This window comes from Triturus cristatus, chromosome 3_1 (genome assembly GCF_964204655.1).
Source record: "Triturus cristatus chromosome 3_1, aTriCri1.1, whole genome shotgun sequence".
In the NCBI taxonomy this organism is placed as follows: Eukaryota; Metazoa; Chordata; class Amphibia; order Caudata; family Salamandridae; genus Triturus; species Triturus cristatus.
In genome coordinates this window covers 966387113-966401417 of record NC_140583.1, presented here as the reverse complement: position 1 = coordinate 966401417, position 14305 = coordinate 966387113, and the positions used below count along the sequence as shown (strand labels likewise).

The 14305-nt window shown below is 39.5% G+C and overlaps 1 protein-coding gene across 2 annotated transcripts in view; it reads left to right on the top strand.

The window, feature by feature from the left end:
• ACVR2A (activin A receptor type 2A) overlaps positions 1-11064 on the top strand; it is a 305735-nt gene extending 294671 nt beyond the window's left edge. For both annotated transcript variants that reach the window (XM_085645617.1, XM_085645616.1), the window contains one exon: positions 10039-11064. In XM_085645617.1, the coding sequence (XP_085501743.1) occupies positions 10039-10233 (195 nt within the window). In that variant the 3' untranslated portion in view covers positions 10234-11064. The remainder of the gene's footprint in view (positions 1-10038) is intronic.
• The last annotated feature ends 3241 nt before the right edge of the window (positions 11065-14305 follow it).

The window sequence follows — 14305 nt, the reverse complement described above, 5'->3', positions numbered from 1 at the left end:
GAGAAGAAATCTAGAACCTGTCCCATCTTCCCTAAAAATGGAAGGGGAATGTATTCTTGTTAATTTGTAGTTTGATAAAAGGGGCAGTTATTAGAGTTCAGTCCTATTGTTTTTGTTGTTTTTTTAAACTTGAAAATGATCAACAAATGGATTAAAAGCAAACAATTATGGACGCTGGCCCCCAATAAAATCACTGAAATTCACCAGTTATAGATGAGTCAAGTCACAAAAACTTATACCCTAAAGTAACTTGCTCCCGCAATGTACAGATTTTATCAACAATTATGGCATTTCAGATGCGGTTGGTGATGTTATAAATGTAGTCATTGAATATGTCATGATTGATTTAATATGCAGGGGTAAAAGCAGTGCATGGCAAGGGCGCCAGTTATAGTTACTTTAGGGTATGAGTTATAGTGACTGGAGATAATTATAACTGGTGAATTGCAGTGATTTTATTTGTCTCAAATGGTATGTTTTACAAGACATTTTCACCAAACTATAACATCCATTTAACCTTTTTTTATTTTTCCGGTGCATTGCTATTTTTTGGGGGGGGGGGGGGGTGTTTAAGTAAGATGACCATCTTAATGCACGGCGCTGGACACAGGGTCTGGTCTGGTCTTTTGTGCCACCCCTATTAAGCTTTCTGTCCCTACCCCGCCCTTGCCCTCTATTGCCCATGTTGATACCCCTACCACCTCATCCAGCACTGTGTGGCCATTGTTCTGCCATTGCCCTTCCCGCCTGTCCTGCATAGTTAGCTTGCTGCCTCTACCCACCTCCTCCCTGCTCTGTTGTCTGAGCCCTGCACTCTCCCTCCTTCCCTGCATGGTATGATGTGCTCACAAGTTAGCTTGATGTCCCTGCCCACTCCCCCTCCGTTGCCTGAGGCTATGCCCATATCATTGCCCTCCTGCTTAGCCTCCATGTTTAACCTGATCCCCCCCTACCCTTCTTTCTCAAGTCCTCTGTGTGTGTGCTTGCCCTTAAACACTCCCTTTTGCCACTATGCTCAATGGACCTGCCACTGCCCCTCCTGTCTACTCGGAGTGTTCTGTTGAGCTGCCACAGCCCCTCCAACCTGCCCAGCAATGTCAACTTGGCTGCCTCTGCCCTCTCCTCCCTGCCCTCCATTGTCCAAGTCTATGCCCCTGGACTCTGCCTCTCCTTACTGTTCTAATGAACAACTAGATTGCTAGCCTTCTATATTTATTGCATAAGTCAGGCACACCTGAAGTCCTCTTGATGTAATCAAAACTGTAATACCTAAAGCATTTTCTTGAGAAATAATCAAAATGAGGGGGCCTTTTCCCATAGAAATTCTGGTTAGAGCTCTAAAAAAAAAAAAAAAAAGTACACACTTTCTGAGTTCTGTAATAGCTACTAAGAGCTTTTAAATTATTTGCGATGTTGGTTTTTATATCCAGTTGAACACCTGATTATTAGTTGCGCTTGGTGGGGAGGATGTGGCGTTACTGCCAGAGTTGCCGACTGCAACCGGGGGACCTAGTTCGAGATTTGGCATCGGCTCAATGTGCTGCGATTCTTGGCAAATCACTTAATCTCCCCATGCCTAAAACCAAAATGCCCTTGTGTAATTTGACTGATGCGCATGTAAAGGACTCTAGAATTGGGGTAGCTTGATTAACCCTACGGCACGCTCAGCACAAAGCCTATTTAGAGTGAGTCACGTCCGCCGTGTCCAAGGGGCTCTATCGTGCATATAGGAGGGTCACTGTCTTACTAAACATACACCTAATAGTGTGAGTTGTCTGTCTTTTTACATATAGTCGGAATAACACACTTTCCACACAGGTGGGGATACACCTATGTAACAAGCATCCCTATGTTGTAGAAAAGTAGGTGTCTAGTCTTGCAGGTCCTGAAGAAATTACATTTGATCATTGTTTGACATACCAAGGCATGAAACATGTCAACCGAGAACCAAGATTACTGTAAATCCACCTGATCCTACCATACTTGATATCCCACAAAATCCGACTTTCTTTTAGAAATCAGGATCATTGTATCCTTGAGTTTCTTACACTGTTTTTAATTTGACATACATATGGATCTTTATTAAAACTACAGCTTTATAAGATTTATTTTAATCCACTTTTTCCAATCTTTTCACTGACCGACTGGGACACATCAACCTCCCCAGTCAACTTTTGGTGATCCTTAAAAAAATCTCTGGCAAATCGCCCCCTCGTGGGGCCCTTCGTTCATCGTAGCTCCAGCCTAACGAGGAGCAGGATCGATAATGAAGCATGCAACCTTTAGTTGGGTGAAGGCACAGTTTGTGCTCAACTGTTAAGGTTTCAGCTCACTTTTAACAGCATGTTGCTGTATAGCGTCCAGCAGAATTGTGGCAGACAAAGTTCACTGTGCATACAATGTCCTCCAGAATCAATGTCCTTCCATAAAGATGTGTAACCAGCCCTCTTTTTCTTAATTTTACATTGTGATGGCCTAAAAGCATGTCTATAGACTACATTCTCTCATATAGAAGGATCAGAAACCATACCATGAACATCTTAAGCACACATACGAAGGACCAGAAGGGGTTCATGAACTGGTTTTGCTGAAACTGCCCTGCCTACAGCTCTAGCCTAGAAAACCTGACTGTGTATGAGCTGGTAATACTACAGCTCAGAAATCTAAAAATGCAGCCCCTACTCTCTGTATGTCTGTAAGGGAAATGGGAGTGTATTATATGGTGTAGTTGGGCGGCTTCACCGTGTAATACACTCACCAACCCCTTAGAGCCTGTAGGTTTTGACTGAAAAGCATTCAGCTAAACCCTGGGTAGCAGTGGCACTGAGCAGCAAGGCTTACACAGAGGAACACGTATTAAGCATTTAAACAGCACCAAAACAATTGAAGAAATAGACAACACTCAAATACAACACCAATTTATAAAACGAAACTGTATTTTTAAAAGAATTTAGACACTAGTACGAAAGATCCACTGAAGGGTCCTGGCGATATAGATATTACAAGCAATAAAACATCAAAACAATTTTAGATCGAAGGTCTAGGTACCAAGAGTTGCCCCATTTATGCTCAGCAAGTGCCCTCGGGCAGGGTGCGGTTGATAGCAAATGGGCTACCTGGTTCCATCCCACCTGGTGATCACTTCCTGTGGAGTGTGGCATCTGTCTATCCCAGGATGCACCATTCTGCCAACTGCCAAGACGGCAAGATCGCTCTCTCTGTTCAGAACTCCCTTGCCCGCCCCAGGGGTTTGGCTACTTCAGGGCAACACGCCCCTGGGAAAAACAGCTTGGCAAGTGGTTTCCCCTCTATGCCTCCCATGCCGGCTTGTCTACCTCATCAATGGGACAGCCCTCCCCCTTGGTGTTGCACCATTGTCCTTCAAAGGCAGCTTCACCTTTGAACCCTGCCATTTGGGACTAACACCCAAGTGGCTTCCTGCAGGAGGGAGGTGACACCTCCCTGGCCTACAATCCCTCATTGCTGTCCTTCCTGAGAGTCGTTAGCACGTCTTTCCAGGAGGGCAGACAGCTGTCTCATTGAGCAGGCTCCATGTGTGTTCAGGAAAGAACACAAGTTTTAAGGGCAGCAAAGTGGCAGCTTAGGTAAAGCTGCACACTACAACAAGCTACATTAATTTTGACTTGAGATACAAGTCGAGCTTAATGTAACAAGTTGTTTGATATCTTAGAGTGCCCACTTTGGAAGCGCCATTCAGGAATTAGCACAGCTGAGGGGTCAGCGTGTAACCCTGTACTCGCCAACTGGACGACCAAGTCTTTCCACAGTAAGAAACTGTAGTTGTGTGTATTTTACTCACAGGACATGTAAAGTGCATGCCCAGGTTGTTGCACCCTGTCTTTAGGACTTGTTAGGCCTGCTAGAGGGGTGACTTGCACACATGTACAGGGGAAGTGGCGGCTTTACCATTGATTCCAGTGACAAAGTTTGGCTGGCAGTGCATAACTTCTCTACCAGTCTGCTGTGGTGGACTGGAGAACTTGTTTTACTTGGGCCACCTCCAGGTTGGCACAATTAGTGCTGCAAGCCCTGGGGTGCCCCTGTAGCTTATGTGCCCTGGGTAGCAGGGTACTATTTACTAGGAACTTACAGGCGAGTTAGGCATTTCCAATTGGGGAAAGCCGATTCAACGTACACTTTAGGGCCAGGGCACTGGCCCCGCGGTCTGGTTAGCAGGCCTCCGTGCACTCTCAAAGCTGGCAGCGTCATTCAAAAAACCTGGGGTGACCATGCAAGAAGAGGCATTTCCTTAGTGTCCTGCTGCCAAAACTGTATGCATCCTTAGAGCTTTTACACCTATGTAAATGAAGATTTGAACTTAGAACCTTTGTTATTGAAACAAGACTTGGCAGCATCACCTGTACACTCCACTGTGACAAATACTGCATGACAAATATGTACATTGTGTGTACTCCACAGTATACATACTAATTTATTAGCTGAATTCACCCCCATGAGGAAAAGAATAGGCCCAAATCAGGCAGTAATAGTGTATTTATTAGCCTAGTCCTTTCTTGGTATCTCAAGACAAAGAACACAGCAGTGTTATACTGCGTTAAATTAACGCACAAAGCGCCCTACTATATTTCCTATTCCGGATATGAATTGTATATCAATTCATACAATGATTGCCGCTTTCCTGAAAAATAGAGTAGCGGGAAGGTGTTAAATGCCCACCAGTAATTACTTAAATGTGCCAATCAAACATTAATGAGGAGCAAACATACCCCCATCGAAGCACATCTTTGACATGGGATAGGACTGGGCTGCAGGAAAGAGGCGTTTGAATGCTGGGAATTGAGGAAGGCCTGGAGGTGAGAAAAAAAAGGAAAGTTACTTGTTTGAATGCAGTCAAATGAAATTCTAGATACAGCGCTGTTTGGATTTAAGCCAAATTGCAGCACAAAGTACGCTGAGCAGAGAGGTGTCCTGGATGGCGGAGGAAAGGTGGCGATGATCCTGTTGGATCTTTCAGCAGCGTTCCACACCGTTAACCACGAGATCTTGTTGATTGCTTGATAGAAATTGGAGTTGAAGGCTCCGCTTTGAAACTGGTTAGTTCCTTTCTTTCATACAGATTACAATTGAGTGATTTACAAATAATGAGACTTTGGCAAAAAAAAAAAATACACAAACCGATCACATATGGTGAATCAAGTCAATTTTATGTGGTGCTCAGATCATGAAGAACAGCCTCCTAGTCTCCCTCAAAGAAGTCTTACTCCATACTATTGGCTTAAAATATTTTGCTTGCCGCATAGGATCAGTATGGCTTTATTCCAAGTGTCTTATTGCTGTATCAGTGAGCAGCTGGTTGTGTATAAGCTCTTATACACAATGCACTGGTCATCGTTAGTACGATCTCAGATGCCAACATAGGATTGATACATGTGCATTGGAAAATTAGCCCCTGCCCGGATGAGTAAGATTCTGATACAGCAATAAGGGACATCTGGAATTGAGCCATAGTGATCACATAGGGCAAGCAAAATATATACAAATGTCTTGAATAGATATCAAGAACTTCCCAATTGAATACTTATCCTTTGGCGTCTGCAAAAAATTTGACTTGTATGGTCCTTAGATGTTATAAACGGATTAAGCTCTGAAGACATTTCTTGTAAAGAGACAAAATGCTTTGGCTACATTGATTTAAAAAAAAAAAAGCACATTTTAAATAAGACTTCATTAAAGAATTCCTTCAACAAAAAAAAAAGAAAAACGTGTGAATGAAGTTTGCATCAGATGACCCAATTAATGTACGTTATAAGTTTATAAATGCGAAACTGTGTGCTGATCATTCTTATATAAGAGAAACCATGTCCCCGAAGGCCATTAATTGTACGAAGTCCTTGACACTGCCATGTTGGGTCTCGGGGCTTATCGCTGAACCCCACGCTGTTCAATATTTATGTGCCCCCCCACTGCCAAGACTGATCCGATCATTTGGTTTTGCTCCAATATCCCATGCAGATGATTCACAAATTGTTGTGTTTATATCGATTGATGTTGATGAGACAGCTCACCACTTCTGTGGATGTATGGGAGCCATTGAACATTGCATGAATGATAACAGTCTTCTACCTAATTAGGCTAAGACTGAGGTTCTCCTCTTTGGTAAGGAGTTGGTCTCTTGGGATCAATCCTGGTGGCGCCATATGCATAGCTCTCCTCAGTTCAGGTATCTTCGGTTAAGGATTTGGGAATAATCTTTGATTCCAACTTGTCCTTCAATGCACAGATTAACAAACCTGCCTCTGTGTTTTTTTCTGTTGTGTAAGATCATGAGGGGCTTTCCATTCATCCATTTTGAACTCCAAAAATTATTGATCGCGTCCTTGGTGCTATTGAGGCTGGACTATTGTAATGCCTTCTATTTAGGCATTCACCAGGACTCCCTGGAAAGACTTCAAGGCTTGCAGAATGCAGCGACAAGACTTTTAAAGAGTTCCAAAGTTCCAGTCAGTGTCTGGGACAACACGAGAGCTTTTCTGTCTTACGGTGAAGAAAAGTTGGGTTCAAGGCCTTATGCTTGCCTCATAAAACCCTGTTGAGGATGGCCCAGCCTATCTGAGAAACAATCTTTCTTGGTAGTCTCAGTAGTACACTACGTTCAACTATTTCTAGGACAATCCATGTCCGTAAAATCAAGAGAATTGGGGAGGTAGGAGCTTTATTCACTCTACAACACAACTGTGGAACAGCCTACCTGAACACCTGAGATGCCAGTCAAGCTTTTTTAGCTTCAGGAAACAGCTTAAAACCTGATCGTACTCTTTTCTATTGTGAATAGATGTAAGCAGTAAGCCTGAGCTATACGATCATTCTCTTTTGAGTCAGTCATTAGTGCCAAGAGCCCGTTGGCATTCGCGCAAGTTATAAAACAAATGAATATCAAAGAGAGGGTGCAGAGAAAGGAGTTCAGGGCAGAGAAGATGGGGAGAACTGAAAAGAAAAACACAATCTGCATGACATATTTTGTGGAGTAAAAAGGAGCAAACACAGCTAGCCATTGATTTCCATGATTTCTTGTAAACATTGGAAAAACACTGAAAAAACTGAATTCCTAATAAATAGATACGGAAAACAGGAAAGCCCACATACTTTTATTCCCTTTCAGGATAATTAGGATTGCAGGTAACCAACTTTTCCAGTGTATACTCTCACCCAACCATCTTATTGCAGTTTTTTCCATGCAGTCCACACAACTTGTCTTGTTCTCTTGGTACTCTTTTTTTTTTTGTATGAAAACGTTTTAAATATTTGCAGTTCTTACCTTAGTCAGCTAGCCTTTGTCTCTTTATTCTATTCCCACCTACCTCCTCTTCTTCTTCATCTGCTCTCAGTACTTCTGTCCTACTTCGCTTCTGTTCTCTGTGGCTTACCACTGAATCCTTGCCCAGCTTCTGTTTTCCATGCTCTCTCCCTCCAATCACAAAAGCAAAAAGTACAGATGATTGACGGAATGCTGAACAATTCAAATATTCAAGCCCAGTCACAGATCTGGGTTTAGTCCATCGTTTTTTTTGCTTGCCATGCAATCCCAGTTTGGACCCTGCCATATGCAAATCAGTCTTGACCCTGCTCCCCATGGAGACAGTCCAGCCCGAACTGCCAGGCCAGGTCCTGCCTTGAACGGAAACCAGCATCCTGGGGCCGGTTTTTGGGTATCACCCATCATCAACCACGCTAGCCAGTGACACAGTGAGCACAGAACCCATGTCTGGGCATATCCGTTCCACTTAGGGCGACAAAAGCAAAAAGAATAAATGATAGACGGAATGCTGAAGAAAAAAAAAAAAACATTCAACCCCAGTCACATATGAGTTTAATCCATCGTTTTCCAATCCCAGTACTTGTAGATCTGTGCAATTTATCCATAAACCGACCACTCAATCCTAGAGGTCTGCACTAGTTCTACCTCTTTTAAAAATAGCCTCCTGCAGACCAGTGCATCAGTTCTATTGCTTTCCTACCCCTTCCCATTAAATTCCTTGAAAGGGAGATCGGTTCCCAGCCCTCCTATTTTTTTTTTTTTAAACCAGTAATAACCAAATTCTACTAATTCACAGTTTCGTCAACTGCACCGAATCAGCCCTAGTCCCCCATCTTAGATTACCTTGGGCAGTTTGTTTTTCAAGGCGGCAGCGCAACTTTGATTCTAGTAGACTTCATTTGAATCGTATGAGTCTCTCATAATTACTAGTTTTTTGCCTAAAAAATAAGGTGTTCAAGGTACCACCTTAGCAGTGTTAGCAGACTATCTAAAGGACCAATATCAGGCAATTTAGTCCCCCCCCCCACCTTTTCCACTTGGGCTTTTAAAACATGATTCATGTGACCCTCCAAGGACCTTTTTCTCAGCCCAACCCCATATGTGTTGCCCCTTTGCCCGCTCGTATTTGATCTTTTGGTTCTTCCCTAACATTCTTGTGTTTGACTACCAGATTCTTGTCCGACTGACTGAGTTGTATAATGACAGCTAGACAGGTTTTCAAAACTGCCTTACTGAGGTGGTCTCCTGGATGATCACAATGCTTGTAAAATCAATATTGAAATTCTGGTTGCCAACTAAAGCTCTTCCAAATGTTCATCAGGTTGGTGGCCCACAGACTGGGGAGGGGATCTGGGTGGAGCTCTCCCTCACAAGTCACTTTAGTTCACAATTTTTTTAATTTTATTTTTTTAACTACTTTCTCAAATTAATATAATTTCCTCATCTTGCTTCTTTCAACTCCATTCTCTTTTGAAGATTGCTCCTTTGTTGTCACTAAAAGCTTGCCAAATAGTTGTCAAGGCTGATATCCTGTCCAAGACACTCTACCATGTACACTTGCCATTCCATCATTTAGGTACCATCTACCTTCAGTACAGGTTTTCAAGCTACTGTCCTCATGGACATTTTACAGTCCTCTCAGTGACTACTTGCTCCGCCAAAATTTCACTACATCCATCTTGGGGGCAGTTTCTTTTCCAAACTTGCTGCCAAACTTTAGAATTCACTCTCTTTAGATTACTTAATAACATAGCTTTCTGTAAGTCTCTCAAACCTTTCAATGGCATTTGCCAGGTCTTCGTTCCAATTGAATGTCTAGCAGCAGGAAACCATTTAGGGCAATCACACTTCACAAATGAAAAGTAAACTAAGATAAAAAAGCAAAAAGGAACTTTAAAGTAAATGCCTGCATCTGTGTGTCTTGTGTATTGGGCAAGTGGTGTCCTGAGTTTGAGCTTATTCACAAATTGGTATTTAGTAAATGTAGCCGATTTATTAAGTTGAAGATGGAGGAAGGGAAGTGGATGATTCAGGGATACTGAATCCTTTGTCCTGAATGATACAGTGGGATTCCAGATGGAATTTGAAGTGTTATAATGAATATTTTGTAACTTTTCCCGTGGCTCTTACGAACTCCATGTCACTTTCATAATAATTGTACACATAAATTATTCTAATTTGCACCAACAAACGTGGCTATACTTAACATCTACACAGGTATATTTCTTAGAAACCTTGCAGAGAACCCCTGTTACAGTCCTGTTTCCAAAGTAAAGAACAACTGGTTGAACATTTCAAATATGTCCCTGCTTCTCTGAAAAATAATTCAGAGACACTATTTCATTTATCTTGGAGAGGCTTAATAACTTTATTTGATCTGAAGGTGTGGAATATTTGAACTGAATGTTTAGATAAACTTGCAGTTGATTTTGGAGTATGAGAATAAATGTGTTATTTTCAAACATTTCAGACATATTATGGTGTGATATACATAAACTGTATTAGGCATAAATAATTTGTGAGGGATTGAAATAGGCCTAGGTCTGATGCTGGAAATTAAGCAGAATAAATTGTTTTGGTGCAGCATCTAGATTTTTTTATAATTCGATTATAGGAAGGGTGCTTGAAGTATATTTGACTTGCGGTATGCTCATGTAATAAATATTTAAATGTAAAACCTTGCTTTTTTTTAAACAATGTGGATAATACACATTTATGTACTTTCTTTTTTTTTTTTTTAGGGAATGGCAATGCTCTGTGAGACTATAGAAGAATGTTGGGATCATGAGGCAGAAGCAAGGTTATCAGCTGGCTGTGTAGAAGAACGGATTATTCAGATGCAAAGACTAACGAACATTATAACAACAGAAGACATTGTGACAGTGGTCACAATGGTCACAAATGTGGACTACCCCCCGAAAGAATCGAGTCTATGATAGTCATAGAGGACAAGAGGTCTGACCAATAGTACTCATATGAGAAGGTGCTGAGTTATGGAACAGCATACGGTTCACATTATTGACTTTTCATGTGAAAAGGAGAATGGAAAAGAAAGTCTTGGAATGTTACTTTAGAGTCTGCTTTTCCAGCATGGATCCGGGGTACTTGTTTGATTCCGCGGACTTGCCTTAATGACTCGTCACTAAAGGAGCACTGGCAAGAATAAAATGAGGAAATCAAAATGGAAATGAAGAAAATTGACCTGGCTTCACGTCATTGAAACAGACATTGGTTTCTTAACGTCTGTCCAAGGGAAAAAGACTTAATTTCCTGAAATGAACTACTGCTATTTTTTTTTTTTTTTTTTTTTTTTTTTAAATCGGAACATTTCATTTGAGATTTAAAAAAGGGTAACTCGTTTTTATTGCATTTGCTGTTGTGTTTGTATAAATGACTATTGTAATGCCAATATGACACAGCTTGTGAATGTTTAGTGTGCTGCTGTTATATGTACATAACTTAAAGAAATAATCAAGTGGGATATAGCAAAGAGGCTTCCAAGCATTACTTTATCCTCCCTCAACAAGGTATACCTCAGTTCCACAATTGCTAAATTATAAAAGAACACTAAGAAGATTAGATTATTAAATCAATCTGTGTTTTGTAATGTTATGTTACAAATTCACTGTTATTTAAAAAGGGTAAGTTATGCATAATGCCAATAACACATGGCTTTTCATTTAGCAGTGTTTACCCTACTCGGAAAGCTTGTATAAAGAAAAAGTTGTGTACATAATATAAAAAATAAATCTTTTATTTTTCCTCCATTCATTTGAAACTACATTTTACCTCCAATTCCCCAAATATTGCATAAATTGCATTGCGTACATTGAAGTACAATTTAGGTTTGCTGTGTCAGAGGAATATTTGAACATTTTAGCATGACTTTTTCTTTTTTTTTTTTTTATTCTACGTGAGCTGTGACACTGGAATTCTGTTCTTAATGATTCTCTTCAAACAATACTTTTTCCTATTTATGTATGTAAATGGTTCTGCCTAGTGTATGTTATGTTTCACTAAGCAGTATGTTTTGTATTGCTGTTTCTGGATCACCTCAGGAAGCTTCATTACCCAGAATTCCCATTCTCTGCTTTCCGACATGCACCGTTACCTGTGTATTAGCTTGATGCCATATTGTCACTGTAAAATTTATATACAAGTTTATTACAAACATGTAATCCATTTTATCCTTCAGATTTTACTGTTCAGAAATATCACAGATAACTAGTTATTAACTTTATGAAATGACTATGTAGTGGTGAACTTTACTGACACACATAGCTCAAGCTAACAAAATATCAATAAAATGAAAACACAATTTTTAAGATTGAAGAAAAAGTTGCCCGAGCCTGGAATTGGCCAGCTCTAACATGTAAAAGAGACTTTGAATTACGAGTAGATGTAGGTGCCAACGTCTTTTTGATAAGAAACCCAACACTAAGCAAAATGGTTTTTAATTCGAAAAAGCCAAAGTAAATTGCATTAAATTTCTTGATTGCTCAGCAGTGCAGAACCACCAATAGGCAGTATTATAGTATATATATTTGTCCTGTAATTTCTCATGCATTACTTTTTTATGAAACTTTTAATGTCGCAATCAGGAGCTCACTGTGAATGTATTATATTCAAATTATTTATAAATCACAGTACACTACATTTTGCATACATGCACTTATTCTCTGGGAACAATGCAAATCATAAACAAAAATATCTACACCCTTAAGCAGGGATGGAAAGAAGGGTAATAGCAATTTTAAAAGTACTTCTAGGAGTATACCACCTAGCGCAGTTTCATATTTTTCATTTTTTTACTTATGTTTTCACTGTAGTTATAGTTTGGCCCGCTTTGATGGGTTACTGGTACTGTTGGGTGCAATCTGCTTCATTTTGTAAAAAAAAAAAAAATCTTCCTGCGGCAAAATGGTGATTTGGGCAAGGTTTTGGCAAGAGGAATTTAAGTTAGTGCCTTGCCTGTTTCATATTAAGGATCATCCACCTGCCTACTAATGGCCAACATAATAAATGTATTGTGCTCTTAAAAGGGGCAAGACTCTGCTCAGCCCAGTCAGTCTGTTCGTCCAGTTCCAAACAGATTCCTGAGGTATGCACATAGCTGAAAAAAAGATATCGGCGAAATGGCACTTTTTTCCTCTGAAAAATATATGTAAAATATACATACAATAGTTTATTTTTTCAAATAACATTACGGTACTGATTATTTTGCACAGTATCACCACATGAATGCATTTTCTTAGCTAGATTTTGTTGGTAAACTGTATTTCCCATTGCAAAGTAGAAAATAATTTAAACTCTTTAAAAACAATGACACCAAATAGCAAAATTTAAAAACAGTGGTAATGGGGAACTTATTGTTTCTTTTTAAAAACCTACATTATCAGTATTGTACTATTTTCTGATTTTAGTGATGAAATTGTTTTAAAGAAGCACGCCATGTATGATATGCATAACTAACAGACATCTGTACCTAGTGAAGTTAATATGATCCCGTCTGCCATGTATATACACAGTCATAATATTGCAGTGTATTTTTACTGAAACTTGTGTGTAGCTTAGATGTACAAAGAGACGTTATAATCTAGTTTAGACCTATAACCATAAATCTGAAAAAAACAGAGTTGTCAGTCATCTGTCACTGCTTTTCGGAAGTGTTATTCATATTACAAATGTACATAGTTATCTCCAGATGCTTGGGTCGTGTTTGGGTTCACTACAGTTAGCCAGTGACTTTTGTCAATTGTCTTGGCTCATTTAAAGTTATTTATTGATACAAGTCATTCATTCTTCTGTTTTGCTGTTATGCACAGCTGATGTGCAGCAGTGCAAAAAAGAATCTGTCCCTGAATGTATTCTGAATAAGTAATATTAAATATTTCATCACAGAAATCTATGATCATAGTTCAAGAAAAACTGCCAGTTGTAGTTTAAATGGTTTTCTCAGCTACTAATGTTTTTAAATGTATTTCAATATTTTTATGCATAATTTTTATTCAGACTATTTGGTATGAACATGCAGAATGTTATTACGGTTTATGGGCAAAGTGATGCAAGTAGCATCCTTTATTGAACATCATTTACCTCAGATATTCAACCAGCAGTACATTTATATGCAGTCTCTGTCCATATGCTATCCGTTACCTCTTAAAAAAAATAAAAAAAATATTGGTAAGCAATTATTTTAGCTTTACTCTCCATATTTCCATCAGTGTTTAGGCCACAGGTTGTTTTACCTCTGTAAAACGTACTTGCTATTTTTCTGCAAGTATTTACAGAAACATCCTGGAAAAAAGTGATTGTTAATTATTGTACAAATAAGTGTATGCTATCCCCACCAAAAAGGTAAATAAAAAATTTACAAACATATGTTTGAATATTTCTGTTTTTTGCCCCTTCAGTGGTTACTAAGTACATTATATGATTTCATGATATTTTTGTACTATTAACATTTGTAAAAGCAAATGCGTATATATGCTGAAAACACAGCTAATTGTTAGCTATGGTTTGGCAAACACAAAACTCAAAATGAAGTGAAATTTGACAGTAAAGAAGCCTGTCTGCGGGCAGCATCGGTTTGCTGAACTGTAATATTTAACTGTTTGAGGTGGGTATGCTATACTGCATTCACTTGCTATGCACCCATTCTGCACTTAACAGAACATTCAGCCTTAGCCGTGACTCTTTTTTAGTTTTAGTTTATTTTTTTTAATTCATGATTTTTCGTAAAACCGACATTTTGTACTGGGAACTGGCATTTTCTAAAAATGGCAGTCATGTAACCTTGATTTTCATCAAATTTGCTGCTTTACAGTAGCAAATGTATTAATTTTTTCTGTTTTTACTCTAATTTTCCATGCCTCAAAGTTCCCCCTGCACGCTACCAGGGACTGACGCCACTCTTGCTTCCTCCTATTTGCTGTGCAATGATTTTTTTCACTGTGGTACATTTGCAATTTTGTTCACATTCAGGATTTTAAAGAAAGCAAGAAAAAG